Below are 20,022 nucleotides of genomic sequence, written 5' to 3'. Positions count from 1 at the left end.
TGAAGGAAGAATTGAAACACAATATACACTTCCTGGAAATGATGACCTGATTTCCCATATTCATAAAAGCAATAACAGTAAATCTGCAGTGTAGGGCAATTAACTTCTCTTCATTTGCCACGTGATCAAATTAAACATCTATTTTTATATCATCTGACAAACGTGGGTGTGCTCTGTAATAGTATAATTACTAGTGTCGCAGATACAACAGCCCAAGCGAGGAAAATTCCCTTCCTGTGTAATGCTTTGATGAGTCATAGAGCACATCCACATATCAGTGACTTAAGTCTGTTGGGTTTGGCTCCACTAGCAGCCACCATGAACAGAATAAATGGCAAATGAATGGAAAAGTGAATGTTAATATTATGTATGTACCAGCAGATGGCGCCAGAGATGTATGAATCCAGTCGTACTTATTTAATGCCGTACCTTTTAGACAATACTAGTCCTATTTTATTCCAATCATGGGCCAATGGTTTTGTGTCAATAGACAAATTATCTGTGACAATGTGATGTATCATCATAGCTCCGGTGGAGTTGACAGTCATTAGCCAAATGCAGGTATCATATTGTGTTTCTTTGTCCAGTTGTCTGCAACCATTCCCATTTTAACTTAATCAATCAAAATAACAGCCAAATTTGCATTTGTGTTAACGCCCTGCGTCACTTCAAAAACTCCCCATCAGCATTTAAGGAGGGGCCAGCACGGTTGAGTTGTGAGTGTCTGGGGTGAAGTGACAGAGCAGGCTGAGATGAGTACTTGTGACAGTAAGACAATCACACAACAAGAAGTTGGACGGGAGCAAATGGTCGCCGCACTCATGTGTAAATTCTAGGTGAGTATGACATCATCTACTAAATTACTAGCTGGACTCACAAATTGTATGTAGCTGTAAAGTCACCTCCATCACTGAATGTTACTTTGAATTGCCATTCATAGTGCTAAATCATTTGGACTGGAAAGCTTTATTTTATTGAAACGGATGGTATGAGGAACATGCAGTGTGCACTCTGATGGAACAAAAATAAATCTTAGGTGATGTATTTCAAACTTAATTTTAAACTACATCAAACGTTTAGGGCTCCATATTCAGACGAGCGTAAAAACTGGCTTATCTTGATTTTCGCGCTAATGCTAGCCCCGAAGCTCTTGTTTGGGAATTGATGCCATGCTGGACATTCCGGCATATGGAGGGTGTTTATTTTTACATGTGCCGGGTGCACTTGACAAGTTGGTGGTGAAAGTTAACTAAACTTTTCACCTGCTGGAAGTACGTCTAGGTTTTGGAGCAGGTATTCTAATGCGATTTTGGTGAATTGGATCAGGGCACAGGCAGGCAGATTCTGAGTTGTCCGGACATGTGTGATGGATGTGATCAGATTTCATTCATAAATACGACAACAGCAAACTCTGAATCGTTGCACAAATCAATTCATTGAGCAAATCAGTTTTTCCTTTCCTTCTACCATGTCAAGCGCTATCAGCGCAGCTGTTATGCACAGGATTAATAGGCAATGGGAGAATCTGCTTCGATTTGGCCATTACTTAGGTAAGCTGTGTTCACGCCCACAATGGCGCAAAATGCCTTTTTTTTTTGTTTTTTTGTTTTTTTTTATGTGCCACACTGCGCCCATGCCTGGCTTGCACTGGGCACAAGAATTGAGGCATTAATATTTCTCTAAGATACATTTATAAGACAATAATAGTTAAACTAAGTTTTTATATATGCATTTATTTTAAAACTTGTTTATATTTTATCTTGATCTTTGCGTGCTTTATCTTATTAGACGTGTCCTTAATTGCAAAAGCACCATACAACGAAGCAGTGGTTTAGAATTATTGAATGCATTAAGAAAATCTAATAAAAATGCAAATGTCACTTTCCGCGTGTATAGCTAATCATGTCTGTAAGAATTCAACAGAACAAACCTGTCCTAACCATATTGTGTCTAAAATCACGGCAGACCCTGAATCTGTGATAGCTATGCCAACATTGACCATCAGCTGTAGTTACAGACACCCTCATCTTCATACCAAGCCACTGTAAGTAAGTACTGTAGTTGGATGAGCATGTTGTTATTGCAACTCACATAGTCATTTTCAGAAACTACATAACATTGGCCCTGGAACATTGTTTAACTTTTTTTTTTCTTTACAGCTGATGAAGATGTTTCTCTGCAGGCAGCATTCCATTAGTTGCACAAGACAAAAGTAAACAACTTGCAAGGCAAGTCAGTACCTTTACTATTGTAGTGTATCATTCATTCAAGTAGACTAAAGCATTGTTATTTCTGGGACAAAAAAAATGTTGCCACAGTGCAACAGTTCAGCCTAGTAGTTAGTTCATAGTTCAGCATCACTTCTATACATGACATGTTGACTTCAATTATTATGTTTACTTTTGACAACCAGGTAAAAAAAAAAAAAAAGGACAAAATAACAACAATAATTGGGAGTTTAAAGTGAGTTGCTAGTGTCGTGCTGTTCATGTTAAGCATTTCCAAAGTGCACTGTTCATCTAATCAGTGTAACCACATACCAAACTTGGTATGTAGTTTGTCAACACAGAAACAGGCTTTGAAGCGTTTGAATCAGAAAGGCAACATGGTCCTATCTTTTTTTTTTTTTTGCTGAGGAGGCAGAAAAAGATTTTTAACCTCATAACAGACTTTTCGTTTTTATGTCACTGTACTGTGCAACACATTGAGAACTCATAAAGTTCTGCCCAGAAGTACTTGGACATAAAACAGTACCACATACATCAAGATAAGGACGATTGGATTAAGGCCAAGCGGTTCATCTTTAATTTAGGATGTGTCATAAAATAAAGGATCACAGCAATTTTCAGGAGCTTAGAATTATTTGGATTGAATTCAGTAGCACAGCATACAGTAGTGAGCATAGTGGTGACGTGTAGGCAAAAAGGAGGACTCAAATGCAGGGTAGAAAAGTAGTAAATTACAGTTTATTAAACCAAAGTAAAAGAAAAAAACAGAATCATGAGTTTGAATACTTGTGTGAGTGTGAAAGTGTTTTTCTGCCAATGATAGCTCATATTGTTGGTCATCTTTTGTCGCGAAAATAAAATGTACCGGTACCATACGTTCTCTCCCACTACTGGCTGGTAAGTAGCTAGTAGTAGTAAATAATTGAAAGTTACTACTATACAATATAATGTGGTAGGCCTACATTATATCTGACTTTCTTTATATTTTCAATTTTGTCAAAGCAACTATTCAAACGTAGGCCTACTACATTTAATTTTAATACACAGATGGCCATTGTCAAGACAGTGATACAAAAACAGCATATTAAAAATGATGATGTAATCTTCATATATCCAGCCGTCCATTTTGTTTACCGCTTATCCTGTTTAGGGCTCAGGAACATATTCCGGCAGAAAAAAGTCAAACTATACACTGACTGGGCTGGGAGCCAATTAATCACCGAGCGCATATTTGGCCATATTCTATGGCCAATCCGCCATGCCATCTATGTATGTGTAAATTGATTTCTACAATCATTCACACGTCCGCAAATCTGTCTGCCTGCACTTCGATGAAATCCACCAAAATCGTGATACATCACCTGCACCACCACTTAGACGGGCTTTTTACGAGTCTAAAATCTAGTCTACTTTTTGCCACAGATCTGCACTTTAAAGTAGGCACTTGAATATCACGTTACACCCCAATCAACTCTTGACCTTAAATTTGATCTATTAACTCATTCACTCCCAGCCATTTTCACTGAAGCAACCCATTCGCTCCCAGCTGTTTTACTGGATTTTGACTGATTTTGCAAGACCCGTAGAATATTGTGTTCTATTGCTATAAAAACATGGAACTTACCAAAAGAAAGATTACAGTCTCTTCTTTCATCAGAAATAAAAATTAACAAATTTGTATCTGTTTGCAGCAATTAGCATTAGAATATACGCTGCTGCCACCTGCTGGCCTTTTTTGTAATAACTACCATTGCTTTAAATGACCTCTTCAGGTCAGAAGTTGCATCAAAGCCTATATGCTCTAACATTAAAAAATAAAATAAAAATCATGAAAAAAAAATGTATAAATACGTTTTTGGGAGTGAATGAGTTAATTGACATGGTTGATTATTTTAAATTCTGTTTATTTTGTAGCCCAAAATAAACTAAAAGGCATGCTAGACAGGAGTATATCGCTGGGTTTGGGCCAAAACCTTGTACCTCCAAAATTGTCACTTTTCAGGAGAGCCCAAAAACGCCATGTTTGTGCAACCATTAACATTACAACATCAAAGAGAGCGAGCCATTTACCTTTTACATTGGTTAATAATTTGTAAAAATGACACTCACACGTGTGGATTGACCAAAACTATAGATTTTTGAAAAATACCAATCAATCAATCAATCAATCAATCAATCAATCAATCAATCAATCAATCAGTCTTTATTTGTGTAGCACTTTTCATCCAAAAAATGCAACTCAACGTGCTTTACATAATTTAGAAACAAATCCCCAGCCCGTCGCCCCCCCCACAATACTGACTCACAAAAAAAAGGTGAGCATAAAACAAACATTCAAAACAAACCAAAACAAATGATCCAAGGCCCCTAAGGCTCAGCACAAGGCAACCAAAATGCTATCTCAGGGAGCCACCTGCGCCAGGAAAGGTCCGAAAGCTATGACCGCAGACCCAACCTCAGCTTCTGTCTCAGGGGGCTCCCTCTCAGGAAACACTGGAAAAGTAAAATGACCACACTATAATATTTTTTTAAGAACATAAGACCGAGCTAAAATTATAAAGAGAAAATACTAAAAGAATAAAAGGTTAAATGGTTAGGTAGGTAGTGCAACATATCATTAGCCTGTTAACAATAATTAAGTACACATAGATAAGTGACGGTGATTGCAAAAAGTTGCATGTGCAAATATGTTAGTCTTGTTTTTTTTTTTTTTTTTCATTAACTGTAGTCAGTGTGTCTTGTTTCTTTCAGTGCACCAATGTCCAACACAACCTTCAGCTCCAATGCCACGGGGGAACAACATTTTTGTCCCCTGCTGCAGCTCATGCAGGAGCACACCCTGAACAACCAAACCAAGACCAACTGGATCGTCGTTTCCTTCCACGGCCTGCTCTCCTGTCTTGGGATTTTGGAGAACGCCCTGATCCTTTGGGTGGTGGGCTTCCGCCTGCAGCGTCGCACCGTTGCCTCCGTCTGGGTGCTGAATCTGGCCATGTCCGACTTCCTGGCCACCCTGACTCTTCCTCTCTTCACTCTCTACCTTGGCTCCTCCCACAGTTGGGAACTTGGCAACACCCTCTGCAAAATACAAGCATCCATCTTTTTCTTGAACATGTTTGTGTCCGCCTTCCTGCTGGCAGCCATTTCACTAGACCGCTGCATCCTGGTGATCAAACCGGTGTGGTGCCAGAATCACCGATCGGTAGTGCGGGCGTGGAAAGTGTGTTTGGTGGCTTGGCTATGGGCAGCAGTTAACACATTTCCCTACTTCTTATTTCGCTCTGTGACTGAGACCAAGGATAAAAGGAAACTCTGCTACCATAATTTTGCCTTGTATCAAACATTGGGAAGCACACTTGAGAAAGACTGCGAAGTGAGGCAAACGGCCACAGCTATCTCGAAGCTGTTGCTGGCATTCCTGATTCCTCTCATGGTGATTGCGGGAAGCTACATCCAAATCGGTCTCAGCCTGAGGAAGAGGAGTCGAAGGAGGATGCAGCAGAGCATCAAGTTAAACGAGGCGTTAATTGGATCAAATAATAATGAGGCGTCAGGAGCTACAAGTTCAACCAAAATGTCTCCGAAGTCGCTTGCTTTTGGCCGATCGCTGTCTCTGACATCTGCACCCTCGTCCCCAACCACCTCGTTTAGTCTCAGCAATCACAACCAGCTGTCCAAAAGCTTCACCAAGATGGTGACATCTGTGATTGCCGTATTTGTCCTGTGCTGGGCTCCCTATCACATCTTCTGCATGATTGAGGTGTCCGCCCTGTACTACAGGGAAAACCTGAAAGTAGTGGAGGTGGGATTGCATCTCGCCACGACGTTTGCATTTTTAAATCCAGTTTTGAATCCCATTTTGTACGCCTTTAGCTGCCCACACTTTTGCGTGAAAATAAGGCAAAGCCTGGGGGCCGTCTTTGAAGGACTCGTAGAAGAGGGAGGAGGAAAACGATTGGCTTCAGCAAGGAGTGTACGATCTCATATGAGGCCAAAGTGTAATAGAGGGTTCTGCTTTGCGACACCAGGCTCACCAAAGTCTCCACAATCCCCTCAGATTTTGCTTGACCCCCCACCACCCTTTGCTGCTACTGACAATTAACAGTGCCCCAAGGAGCATTCAGCATTCAGACTGCGAATCAAGCACTTCACGTCATTCTTTAGCCACGTGTAATGAGACTCATCCTCATCTGTTCTGTCTGCAGCTTAAGTAATAAAAGCAATTTGCATTTTGACCAATATTGATCTGCTTTAATCGTTTTGCAGTGCTTGAGTGAAATGTTAAATCCTGCAGAAATTTGCTGAAATTCATCCTTTACCCATCACAAAAAATGTTCCTTTAAATCAGTGGTTCTTAACAGATTTTGTGAGTCAGTTTCCAGGGTTTGGTCATGACACACACCCGACTCAAATGATTTGTGATGATACGCCTCGCTTGGCCACCATTGGCTGCAGCTGATCACGCTACATTATTTGGTCTGTGCTGCAGGGAAGTCGACTTGTGATGCTACGTCGTGTCATGTATTTAATATCTCTTCACACTATGTTGAGCAAAAAATGATAGTGGTCAGATGAATATGTGCAACGGCTGCCGGTGGAGAACTGTAGGACTAGGACCTATTCCCCCACACACACCGTGAATCCTGGACGAGGTGGCGGCGGATCCCACACACCGTCGATCGCCTCCCCACTCCTCGCCTCTGACCTGAGATCAGACGAGTCGACCTGCTGAATTTAAGCACATTATGAAGAGGAGAGGAAATGAAACTAATCAGTAGCGGTAGCGATTAATGAAGAGGGAAATCGCCATTCATCTTTGGTTGTTCCTGGTCCAAGGCGAACATATTAGCTGGTAGGCTTTTTTGTTTTTTTGTTTTTGTTTTTTGTTTTCCCCAGTCTGGCAGTTTTCCCACCATCCGCCTCAAAGTTGTTTATTGCCAGCAAAAATGTTACAGACTTCCTCAGGCCATGACAAAAGTTTCATTAATCTTGCTGTAAATTTGTATGTTTCATCAGCCGGATTATGAAAATATGAATTGAAGGTTGAAAAGTTCATTACTAAAGGTAAAATTTTGCAAGATTTTGGTGAATTTTGAGGTTCTCGAATAACACCAATTTGTGTGCGTGTGTATGTGTAATTGTTAATCGCTAGAGGGCGGTTTTATCATTCCATCCATTAACATGAAACATGTAAAAGTAGGATTATGCTTTTCAGGTCCCCTAATCCAGGATCATTATAAATCTGCACTGCTGAACATTTGACCACCTTTCTGGAAGATTGGATTTGATCATATCAGACAATAATTTTGATTGACTGTCTCACAACTGCTGTCACAAATTGTCTGGTTCCGTCGCGCCTGACACACAAAGGGTGGTGGGTGAAATGTGGGTCAAGCCGACGTGGGATTACTATGGAGGTAGTTGCAATTTGGAGAGAATATTAAAGAGAGAAGATCATGAATATAAAAACAGAACAGGATTAAAACGAAAGAGTCAGACCTACATACACAGCTCCCTTTTGAGCTCAGCAATTCAACAGATAATCTCTCAGCAGTTGGGACATTGCTGTTGCATTGTTTCCTTCTCCAGACCAAAACTTTGAGCATGCACAGTAGGGATGTAACAATATCCAAATATCACGATACAATATTATCACGATATGAAGGTCACGATACGATAATTATCATGATATTGTGGGGGCGTTGGCGATATTTAAAAAAAGATCACAATATTGTAAAAAAAAAAAAAAAAAAAAAAAAAAAGAGCTCGTACTAAAAAAAAAAAAAAAGTACAATATTGTGCTTTTGTGCATAACAGCAATGCATATAAACCACCTACAATCTCTAATAAGAATATTGAGGCACTTACTTGCAAATGCAAGCACACATTGATCGCTTCACAGGCAAATTAGGTTCCCCTTTATCTGACAATTAGCATAGATTTTAAACATAGAAGGCCAAAACATCCCTAATGAAAATTAAATTGCACTAATAAACTAGCCACTAGAGGGTGCTAGAACTGCACAAATGGAAATCAACTGACTTTTTTAACAGATGTGTTCCTTTTAAATATTGTGAACATGACGACGACTATTGTGGAAGTTTTAATATCACGATATCACGATATTGCCCTTATCGTGACATCCCTAATGCACAATAATACTTTGTCATTTGAAGGAATGACGCAAGTTGAGCACTGTTTTTATAAATGAAACCAATTCAGAGAATGTGGCTCGATTTTAGCACTACATACATGCAAACATAATAACATTCAATGATTTAAGTCGATCAGATTGGATATTTCACTCAATATGTGAAAATGCCTATAAAAGTACTATCCTAAAGTGGAAAATGTGAGACAGGAGGAGAATCAGAGTGAGAAGGTAGCAGGAGGTTGAAAGAATTGCTTGAAAGGGCACTAATACAATGTTTATAGCTGACAGATGCTAGCAAGAGCATTAAATCTGTGTAGCATGTTTGCGATTTTCTTTTGGCCACCAGGCACAAATGCTATAATCTATACTCTGCTATTTACTTGAATTCAACATGTTGATTGCTTGTTGCTTTTACCAAACAAAAAAATAAATATTGCATTGTGTGTGTACATTACATTAATATCACAGATAAATCCAATCAACTACAGCACCTTGAAATAACAGGAAGCGACAGCAAGAAAGTGGGATTCTTGTAGGGGGAGAAAAAAATGTGCCTATAATTCATCTGACATACTTCATGAAAGAGTGCACGTTTGAAATCAATTGTCTAAATTTGTTATTGCTTAAAAAAAATCCGCATACGCATACATATTGCCATGAAAGCAAATAATGCTGTGTTTTGTGTTTGGGTTGAATTAAACAACGGATGCACTGGACCCTAGCATGCAAATGAAAATATGATGCATAGAGCAGTAGGGATGAACGGGAGGCAGGGATGAGGGAAGGAGGAGCAACCACAGTAAGAGATGTGCCTCAGATTATCAACCAGTGTCAGATGCTCTACAAACGGATAAAGAGGACGAAAGGAAAGAGCAGACATATTTGTGCATGCAAGTTGGGCAGAAAAGATGACAGACGTGAAGAACATGTCAACCATGGAGGTACCAGAGGGAAAGTTACAGAAGAAGGTCAGTTGATGTACAACCTGCATCCTGCTATTATTTTTCTTTTTTTCTTTTTTTCTTTTTTTTTTTTATCTCAGTCTGTATTTCTCATTTGAGGCCTAACTATAATTGTGTATTTACATTATCTACAGGGTTCCATCAAAAAGAAGATTGAGTCACTGAGGCGTTGGAGTTCAGCTAGCATAAAGAGGCCTCCAAAGCCAAAGGCCAAAACCTTAAGCCTGTCCTCCCCTGTGGGAGACCGTGATGACCTTTGGCTGCAAGAGGGAGACAGGAGGAGGCTGCGGCCCATTGTGGACTCTGTGTTTGGACAGGTAGGATTCTTAACTGGGCAATATTTTGTTGTCAATTATAAGTTTCAGAAGAGATAGCAAGGAACCTGGGGTGAAAATAAACATGCAGTTTATCTCAGTAATGCAGGGGTGTCCAAACGTTCTCATTTGAGGGCCACATACAGAAAATCAGAAGGAAGCAAGGGCCACATAATGTTATGAAGAGAAATTGTGTTTACTCATAAAAATTGTACAAATAATTTATTTGTGCTTTTGCATATTTAGAAAAATGCTACAGTACATAAACCAATTTATTTGTAATATGTCAGGAGAGTTATTATAGTTTTGGGATTTTTTATTTTAGTTTTTATTTCGTTTTGAGTTTTGTTTTTTAAATGTAGTTAGTTTTAATTAGTTTTAAGGATGGTTCCATTAGTTTTTATTAGTTTTAGTTCTTTAATAAATGCTTACTTTTAGTTTAGTTAGTTTCAGTATTAGGTTTTTTTTTGTTTTATTTTTTTTATTTTTTTTTATTTTTTTTTTTAAATGTGTATTACTTGTGCCCAATATTTAAAAAACACTATGGGAGCGATGTCATCTGAAGGTGCTTTTCTATTGGCTGCTGCTAAATGACGTCACTTCTGTGTGACATACTTTCAATCGTCATTATTCCGGTTTTTATCTAAAATAAATCTACTAAAAATCACATTTGAAATCATCTCCAAAGGCTCATGCATTAAATTAATTACCAAAGACTAAAACGAAGGACATGTTTGCTGTAATTATAGTTAGTTTGAGTTAGTTTTGTAAACATAAAATGTAGTTTGTTAGTTTTCGTTTTTTTAAAAACATTTTCGTTTTTATTTTATTTTGTTAACAAAATTGTTTTTTGAATTTTAGTTTTAGTTATTTCGTTAGTTTTAGTTAACTAAAATAATGTTTAATGGCACCTGTCTTTTTCAACACCCTCCCTTCTTACTTTGACCATCTCCAAACATTTTTGTTTTTGTTAATTTATTTTAACTGAGTCAAATGACATTTTTAGCATATGTCGCGGACCACTGAAAAATGGATGGCGGGCTGCAAATGGCCCGTAGTTTGGACACCACTGCAGTAATGCATACTAAATTATAAAAAGAGAATTGTTGAACCACCTTACGATTACAAATTAAAATGCTGACCAGTTTAAAAAAGAAAAAAAGAATCACTTCAATTGGTAACGCACGATTGAATTAAGTTAGTCCGAAGTGACTATATTAAGTTTAATTAATTACAAGTTTGTTAAACTTTATATATTCACATGAATTAAATTAATCCAAAGTGACTCCAATCCAAAGTATTAAATTTAAGTAAATCAAAATTAATTCAACTTAATCCTTGTGAGGAATAATTAAGAAAATGGTTGAATGGATATTCACTTTTGGACCAACTTAATTCAAACGTGTGTTACCAATTGCAACAATTTTTTTTTAAGTTGGTCAACAATTCAATTTGTAATCTTAAATTGGTTCAACAATTCTCTTATAGAGTGTAGAAGCCTACTGCATGAAGTTTGTCAGCACGGCTTTCACATAAAGGAAATGGTGAGTTTTTGGACACACATAACAGCGGTAAATCTAAGATCAACTTATTTTATTATACTTTGTTGAGCAGCAAAAAGATTCAGTCAACAAAAGAATGTGCAAAAATAAGATTTTGTTGAGACAGATCTTACAGTACTTTGATGCCGCATCTCTTGAGGTTGCAACGTTTTTCCTTCTGCTGAAAATCAAAAGAAATGAATGCGTATCTGCTGCGTTTGAATTTAGAGATTTTGTGACAAAAACTGAAGCCTAGAAGAACAACAACATGAAGGGGAAATGTGTATTACTGCATGATATAAATACATCAATGTCAATGTATAAGTGTCAAGTCAGTACAAGTATCAATATACAAACTATATGCATCCACTTTCTATATCATTTATGCTCATTTGGGTTGTGGTTTAGCTGGAACCTCTCCCAGCCGACTTATAGAGGAGACGGGGTACAACCTGGACTTGTCACCAGCCAATTGCAGCACGAGTTTTTTGTTTTTAGTTTTGAATTGATCTTAAATCTTTTCCTTTTAGGGGCTAAGTGCCAAGGTCTGTTGTTTATCCTTCATAGTATGTAATGTTAACTTGCATACAGTTGTTTCCAGGCTAGGAGTATTAGCGGTGTGTTTTTAGCAGTCTAATCTTTTCAGTATTAATCCATAATGTAGCTAATTTACCATTAATAGCTGCTTGTGCTACATATACTGTATGTAGTTTCCAGCTGGACCAATATTGAAATGTATGACTTAATTTTTTGAATGTGTACTTGTACTTTATATTTAAGTTAGCTTCAGGGGTTGACATCGCTTCTCTATCCTCGCCCACTCAACTGCTCCGTGTGTCACAGGTTTAGTGACCAGAGATGGGCGCAGGTCTCGAAGTCCAGGTCAAGTCTCAAGTCTTTGACCCACAACACACACGCTCTCAGAAGGGTGCTCGGGTGTGAGAGTGAATTACCAAACACACCCATGTTTGTTTGTATGTACTTCCAGATCCGTGCAATCAACAAGGTCTTCTCACAATGGATATATACGTTTGAGTTTTAAATTGTGAAAACTTATGCCCCAAAAAAGCTATAGACTAATTAACCGGGGGTCCAAAACGCCATCATCCTGGGCATGATTTAATTTACGTGGCCAAGTGCAGCTCATTAGGTAAAGACTGTCTCAATTAATATTAAGTAAAAGCAAAATAATAATTGCTTCTAGTGTGGTCATTAAAATGCAAATATAGGCAAGGCAAGGCAAGTTTATTTGTATAGCACATTTCATACACAAGGCAACTCAATGTGCTTTACATGAGGAAAGACAACACATAAGCATCAAGAAACAGTAGTTACCATTCAGAGGAAAAATAAATAAATAAATAAAAATAGGTTACAAAATTTACAAAAAAAAAAAAAACAACACTTAATTAAAGCTGTTTAAAAGTCCCTAATCAAAGGTATAAGAAAAAAGCAAAGTTTTTAACCTGGATTTGAAAGCATTTACACTAAATATAAGCAGCAGTTTCCATTTCAGACAATTAACTATTGGAATGAATAAACTTCCTATAGTTAGCAGGAGTGAGAAAGTGAAATTTCTTGCTGGAACTCATGACATAAAGGTTACCATGCATTCACACAATAAAACACAACAGGTCTTGCACATGCATTAGTGATTGTAGCAACAAAGCATACATGAGAAACTGATTGTCATTCAAAATGTTATTTTTTCAGTTATGTGCAAAATAAATGAACAAAAACGCCGGCAACCCCAAGCGCTATCTCCTAATAATATTGTCCTTCCTTCCCTCACAACTAAATTCCAAACCTCAATTTTAACTTCTTTAGAACATAACTTTAGAACTTTAGGGATATAAATAAGTAACATAAATGAACAAAAAAAAAAGTCAAAATTACTCTTATATTGTACACATTGAAATGGAATATACTTTGAAGTTACTTAAATTGAATTTTGAATTTAATTCTTTTTTTTTTTAGTTGCTTGGACACTCAGTTACTTCACTTTCTGACAGGATGTGTAGCCTATAGATACCCATTTTGATCATATAGGCATTCTTTTCTTTTAATGCTTGAATTGCTCTTTTTCCAAACAGACAGTACGGCTAGCAACATCATCTGTGCTTGTATTTGATTGGGATGGGAGGGTCCTGCTATCTCTTCTAGCAGGGTGGCTCCCCCTCCCCCTGCTGTGAGTCTGGGTTACTTTTTTTCATCATCTCTGGGTGTTGTTCTACAAACTTATTTGCATCAGCCTCTTCAACACTTTCTCTTAAACATCTGATCAATTTTCCATTGCATTATCCTTTTTTAATTGTATTAATTCAACAAGTTGTTCATTACCCCTCGCGTTTTTTCTTTTCTTTTTTTTTGCAGTAAACACATGCATTTGAAACAATCAGAGCTCAGTTAACTATCCATTGCTGATCACATGTCAGTCTGTCAGCTAGTTGAGCGTGGTGGTTTGCGGCACATGTACGCATGTGCACATCGATAAATAAACTGAGACAGAGCCGCAATAGGAATAAATAAAGTAATAAATGTTGGTGGAAACGGATTAGTTACACAAGCACACTGGAACGATGCAGAAGCCTTGTAGACTTGTTAACTCTTGTGTTGTAAATCTGATGTTAGTAAATGCGTGTGTGGAAGCCTGGCAGGTTATTTAACGTGTTTTGTTTTGTTTTGGTTTTTTGGACAGTTGCGTAGCCGTCATATTTTCGGGACAGAGGCACCGTTCTGGATCGTTTCAGTCCTGAATCTTTTACCAGACTATTCCGGGCCACTTTCACCCCTGATAGTGTAGGATAAATCAATCATCCATCCATCCATCCATCCATCCATCCATCCATCCATCCATCCATCCATCCATCCATCCATCCATCCATCCATCCATCCATCCATTTTCCCATTTTCTTGACCGCTTATTCCTCACAAGGGTCGCGGGGGTGCTGGCGCCTATTTCAGCTGGCTTTGGGCAGTAGGCGGGGGATACCCTGGACTGGTTGCCAGCCAATCGCAGGGCACACAGAGACGAACAACCATCCACACTCACACGCACACCTAGAGACAATTCGGAGCGCCCAATTAACCTGCCATGCATGACTTTGGAATGTGGGAGGAGACCGGAGTACCCGGAGAACTCCACCCAGGAAGGCCGGAGCCTGGACTCGAACCCGAGTCCTCAGTACTGGGAGGCGGACGTGCTAACCAGTCACCCACCGTACCGCCTAGGGTAAATAAGTTCAATTAATTATTCAATTAACAATTGTTTTTTATTAAATTAATAATTAATTGACTCATTAATTGAAGTAGACTCAAATTTAATATTTAAATTTTACTTGAGCCTGCGGAGCACCAAATCTATTTTTGATAATTTTATCAGGATAACAGATGATAACCTCGTTAAATCAGTCATTAAAATGAAGGTTGTACCCTTGAACAGTTTTGTGAGTTCTTTGTTCACCTTATGAATTGATAAAACACACACACAGTACACAATCAGGTTTTGATTTTGTGCACATTTATTATCTAATCTATTTGTAACTACTGTGACATGAAAATAAAAAAAATAACTAAAACGATAAAATAATCAAAGAGAAACTGTCTTAATTAAACGAGGTGATGGAACTTCCTAATCAGGCAAACCTGGGACCAATAGTTAACCTAATTGCTTAACCCAATTGAATGCACCAATTTGTACAATCTGGTTAATGTTTGCAAAGTTGCACTTACAGATGGTCTGAGTTTGTCCCAAGACACGTAGCGGTGTTCCTGGTTTGGAGGTTCGGCAAGCCAGTTCGATGAAGGCAAGATTCAGGAGAGAGAGAGAGTTCATCAGGATGGAAGGAGCCTCACGGCCTGGACTGCTGAGGCAATCCTTCGGGAGTCGATCTGCCGTCTGGAAAGGCCTCGTTTTGTTTCAGTTTCAGAGTGCCCTGCGATCCGTTGGGCCTGGCAGAGACACAGCGTGTTTCACTGGGCCTGTCACACAGCAATGGCCAGCCATTGCCATCTGCAGAGCCAAAAAGAGGGAATAGCAGGGATGGCACATGGGTCTTATACCAGTGTTGCCCCACCCCTACTCCAGGGGTCCTGTCTCTGCGTCTCAGGTTTCATAGCTGTTGGAAAGTTACCAGCTTGGTTGCAATTTTGTAAAGAATCATCAGGTTGAAGTTTGACCCCATGTTAGACGAGATTCTAAGGTCAAATTTTAATCAATGCAAACACGTACAGTTGGACACATTAAAACAAATGTTACCGAGAGCTTACAACTGTTAAAACGTGCACACAAATGAATAGTTAAGTGGGGAATATGCCACACAAATAAAACACATTCACAATATTTCATAGCTAACATTTCAAAAATGGCAAACTCATAACATTTCATAATTCATTGTTCTGTTTCAAAATTTGTTTGTTTGTTTGTTTTTCTTTTTTTGTGTGTTTTTTTCTCATATCAGTCAGTCTCCTGGATTCCAGAGCTGGGTAGGGGCTGTCTGTCTGTGGAGGTGAGACAGACCGTCTCAACCCCCCACCTTGGCGTGCCCAGGACATAGAAATGAAGTTCCTTTGTCCTTGATGAGGTTCTAAAACTTACAACCGGATCATAATTGATACAATAGGCTTTATGATGGAACCAGTTTGACCCATGCATGAACAGATTACAATTTTATAATGGGGAATGTCGATTGATCATCATCCTTTAGCAAATTGTATTCAATGTGGCATGCTTTGGGACAGCAGCAGTTACTACAAAGGGAAACGGTATCGTTCCAGGAAACTGCATAAATATCACTTTTCTATACACTGTTAGGGTTTGATATTATATATTTGGTATATAAATTTATTTCAGAAAAGGGGCCTTTAAGGCCAAATTTCTCTTACTTTTTTTTAAACAGATACTATTGTGCCTTTGAAGCAAAAACTCACAACAACTTCATTTCAGATGCTTCGTTTGAAAATTGGGTCCAGACAGTAATCAGTACTCAGCCAATAAAATAAAGAAATAGTGTGCAACATCCACCAATTCACATTGTTAAAATAAGTCATCTATGTTCTCAGCAACAAATGTAGCAGATGATGAAGGTGGTGGGGGCTCTAGGATGAGGGCCAAAGGCTGATGGAAGTCATTTAGAAAGAAAGGCAGAAGAGATTGATTGGGATTTGACAGGGATTAAAGTTGAGCTGCAATGAGTAAGAAGACAAGACAGCCAGATGCACATCTTTCCCACCACGTTTTTTTCCTCACAAAATAAGACTAAATGAACTTTGAGGCATGAAGCACAGTCTGGACACACGGATTTGGCAGATATGATTCAGTGTGTCAATTTGGCCATCCATCAATCCCATTTATTACGCTTATTTGTCTGGATCAACCGATCCCATCTGACTTTGGGCAAGAGGTGGGGGACATCATGGGCTGGTTGCCAATCAGTCATGACACTAGAGAAAAACAATCATTCACAAAAGTGTTCATAATTATTTCCAATTTAGCATCGCTTAATGGAACTTGCATGTTTTTGGAATGTGGGAGGAAGCCATATTATGCAAAAAAAAAAAAAAAAAAAGCCCAAACAAACACGGGGAAGACGTGTAACCATAAACTCTGATTGGGAGGCAAAGGTGCTAACCAAATATGATACTATTTTATGAATCAACATTCACACCGTCACTAAGTGTGGACTGCATCTATGCTTCTGGCACCCAAGCCATGTGAGTGGACCAGTACATCACCCGTGACACATAATTATACATTATATAATACCCTATCAGCTATCGGAGTTAAATATGAAACATATTTTGGCATTGTAATTTTAGTTCCGTGACTATGCAACGCTGACAAGTGATCTGTAGGTCACAAATTATGATATACTGTAAATGTATTTTGATGATGACAACTTTATACTAACATCATGTCCAGCTTGATGAAAGTAGGTTAGCATCTGCGCCTTCACCAAAGTGGCATTTATTACAGCAACAGTTGTGTCCTCTACCATGGGACAGAGATATATACACATGCACGGTGCACGAGTGGTTAGCACGTCCGCCTCCCAGTGTTTGGCCATCCTGGATGGAGTTTGCATGTTCTCTCCATGCCTGCGTGGGTCTTCTCCGGGTACTTCTCCGGAGCGCTTTCTCTAATATGCTGATATTGTACACGCACACACACACACACACACACACACACTCACACATGATTGTGCGAAAATGTACAATGCGGAGGAAGCCCACTTTAGGGCTGAGGCTTGTTAATCTGATGGTTGACCATCTGGATCAGTGAGCTAAGGCGCATACTATTATATAACTGAGACAGTGTGGATTCAAGTCGTGTTGTTTGTCAAGTCATCAGTCTCCTTATACGATATAAATTACATTTACATTGTACTTAGAATTTCAAGGTCAAGAAAAGGTCAATCAGCGTGATTTGAGGAACACGTTTGTTTGTAAAAACAAAACAAAACAAAACAAAACAAACAAACAAACAAACAAACAAACAACGATTGTGTGTGGAGAAAATGTAAGAGCTTTAACCTTTCAGTGTCTAGCTGTTTTGTGCTGCATCTGGATGACCTCTACCGTTGGCCATTGTGTATTGCAGTTTGAGTGCAGCTTTAGAGTCCCAACAGCGAAAAAGATTAGCTCTGCTGCGCTCTCTTGGTTGCTTTTTGATAATGCAACTTGTTGAAAGCTCTTCTCTTCACAATGACGTTTGGCTCTCAGTAATCCCCAGTGGCTGCTTGTTGGTGTGCTGGTCAACAATCTGCATGCATTTGCCCTATGAAAGGCAGTGGACCATGTCACTCGTACCATACCATATATATTAGTAGCCTATATTAATATAGTTACTACTTTTGCAACTGCATTTTTCCCTCCCCCACCTTTCCAAAAATCCAATTATATTTTCTATAAACAGTACATCATAAACACAAAGTTTTGTGTCTATAACCATACATTTGTAGTTATCTATATGACATAATCAATTTTAATTCACAAGTCACGTGACGGATGCTTGTTTGCTTGCAAGCCTGGTTGCAGTATGGAAAGCCCGGTGTTGTTCCGGTGGGATATATTCCAGTCACCAGTGGCTTTAGGTGTTTTTTTTCCCCCAGGGCTCAAACATGTAGGATGTGTAGCTATCAGGAAATTGCGAGACCAAATCATTTTTCAGTGGGTCGTGGTTTCACGTATCGAGCGGACACTCCCACAGCATTTGAGAATCGAGACAACGTATTGATTTTTCAAGACTGTGAACTCTCATTTGATAAAGTTGGCAGGTTTTTTTGTTTTTTTTTAGGATTCAAACTTGTCAGAGTCGTTCACCACACTCATATCTGTGCTGTGCCAAATTTATCAGACATATTTTTACTTTGCAGCACAACAATTTCTTTAAATGTTTTTACGTCAACATCAAAGCCATCATCATTTGAAATGATAATACTTGAATATTTACAATATCGTCTTGTCTACATACTATCATTATTCACGTAATATTATTTAAATTTGTCTACGTATTGGAACAGTTTCAAGGTGCTTTATACAGATAGAGTATCGGTCAGAATTTTGTATTGTGACAGCAGTAGACAAAATACATCATCATGAAAGGGTTACTTGCAGTGGTTCACTCGCCTGCCTTCTATGCAGCCAGGATGGGTTCAGTTCCCATTCTTTTATGTGCCCTGTGATTGGTGACCAATGGCGTGTGGTGAGGTCTGCTTTTGTTATGAACAGGATGTTGGTGTGGAATAGATAATGGGTGAATGGACATTACTGTATGTCATGCTTAATGACAGAAGTATTACTATATTTTTTTGTAACTGTCCTAACAGGTTCCCTAAGTGTATACCTAATGGTATACACATGGGAATATCTGTCTCATTCATATGGCTTGTTTTTAAACAACCCAATCAATTTTCTATATACCCTAATTTTCAGCATTTTAATGTTGCAAAATTACAAATTTCTTCCAATTCCATGTTGCCTGCTTGTAACGGGAATTCAATTCAAGCCTTTCCTCATGTCCGACATAACTCTTTCCCCTAATCCGAAATGCCAGGGATTAAACAGACGGCCAACTCCCCAACCGTAATTCTGCCCATACACCCTCCCCCCTTCCACGCGCTCTCATGCACATGCGGAGTTGTGCCAGGCTAGTGGTCATTTTGAGACCGTAAACATGATGTTCAAGGGGCAGAGAGAGGAAAGTCTGTGGGATGGATTAGATTAAGTTGGTCCAAATTCAAAAGATCACTCGCAGTGGGCTGGGGTGACAGATAGATAGACGAAATGTGTTTGTGAGAGAGAGAGAGAGAGAGAGAGAGAGAGAGAGAGAGAGAGGGAGAGAGAGAGAGAGAGAGAGAGAGAGAGAGAGAGAGAGAGAGAGAGAGAGAGAGAGAGAATGTTGATGTCATGCAATCAGAGATTGTGGGATGTTTCAGCCCGGATATTACCAGGCTCTCCAATACTGACCTATCACTCTTCTCCAACTGTTCATAATATTATCCTTCATGTCTTAAAACTCGTTTTTTTCCCAGCTTTTAACTTATTGGAGTTTAATATTGGACGCAGCACCATGTGGATATATTGGCTTGACCTGGACCAGCAGAAATTTGGATTGTAGCTTGTTGACACAATAGGAAAGTTTGCTTACGGGTTTTGAGATATGCGCAGGATGTAGCTCGCTGTTGGATCTCGGACTTGAACGTGACTGGTGAGGACGAGCAGAAGTGGACAAACAAGGGGAAACGAGAGGGTGGTGATGGGAAATATCAACAAGACATCTAGAAAAAATAGTACAAAGAGTAAGGTAAGGATGTTGGGACTGAA

The 20,022-nt window shown here is 38.9% G+C and overlaps 2 protein-coding genes across 6 annotated transcripts in view; both read left to right on the top strand.

The window, feature by feature from the left end:
- Positions 1–701: 701 nt before the first annotated feature.
- Positions 702–6,463, top strand: LOC144021320 (prostaglandin D2 receptor 2). Of its 3 annotated transcripts, none has more exons than XM_077525507.1 (4): positions 702–836; positions 1,966–2,044; positions 2,160–2,228; positions 4,980–6,463. In XM_077525507.1, exon 4 carries the CDS (start codon positions 4,987–4,989, stop codon positions 6,328–6,330), a length of 1,344 nt encoding a protein of 447 aa, XP_077381633.1. In that variant the 5' UTR covers positions 702–836; positions 1,966–2,044; positions 2,160–2,228; positions 4,980–4,986; the 3' UTR covers positions 6,331–6,463. The 3 variants fall into 3 exon arrangements, with proteins under 3 accessions (XP_077381633.1, XP_077381636.1, XP_077381635.1); XM_077525510.1 differs by having other exon boundaries at positions 2,160–2,232; XM_077525509.1 differs by having other exon boundaries at positions 1,966–2,048.
- Positions 6,464–9,195: 2,732 nt separating this feature from the next.
- Positions 9,196–20,022, top strand: part of cabp2a (calcium binding protein 2a) — a 20,077-nt gene continuing 9,250 nt past the window's right edge. Inside the window, exons 1-2 of one of the 3 annotated variants that reach the window (XM_077523899.1) lie at positions 9,196–9,350; positions 9,479–9,661. In XM_077523899.1, the coding sequence (XP_077380025.1) occupies positions 9,291–9,350; positions 9,479–9,661 (243 nt within the window). In that variant the 5' untranslated portion in view covers positions 9,196–9,290. The other 2 variants (XM_077523900.1, XM_077523898.1) reach the window with 2 other exon arrangements.

The sequence above is a fragment of the Festucalex cinctus genome, chromosome 6 (genome assembly GCF_051991245.1).
Source record: "Festucalex cinctus isolate MCC-2025b chromosome 6, RoL_Fcin_1.0, whole genome shotgun sequence".
NCBI classification, from domain to species: domain Eukaryota; kingdom Metazoa; phylum Chordata; class Actinopteri; order Syngnathiformes; family Syngnathidae; genus Festucalex; species Festucalex cinctus.
Note: the sequence above shows the minus strand (reverse complement) of the source record. Positions and strands in the feature narration are given on the sequence as shown.

Bases quoted from the DNA above. Each gene is read 5' to 3' on its own strand.
- LOC144021320 (XM_077525507.1), top strand. From the start codon at position 4,987: ATGTCCAACACAACCTTCAGCTCCAATGCCACGGGGGAACAACATTTT.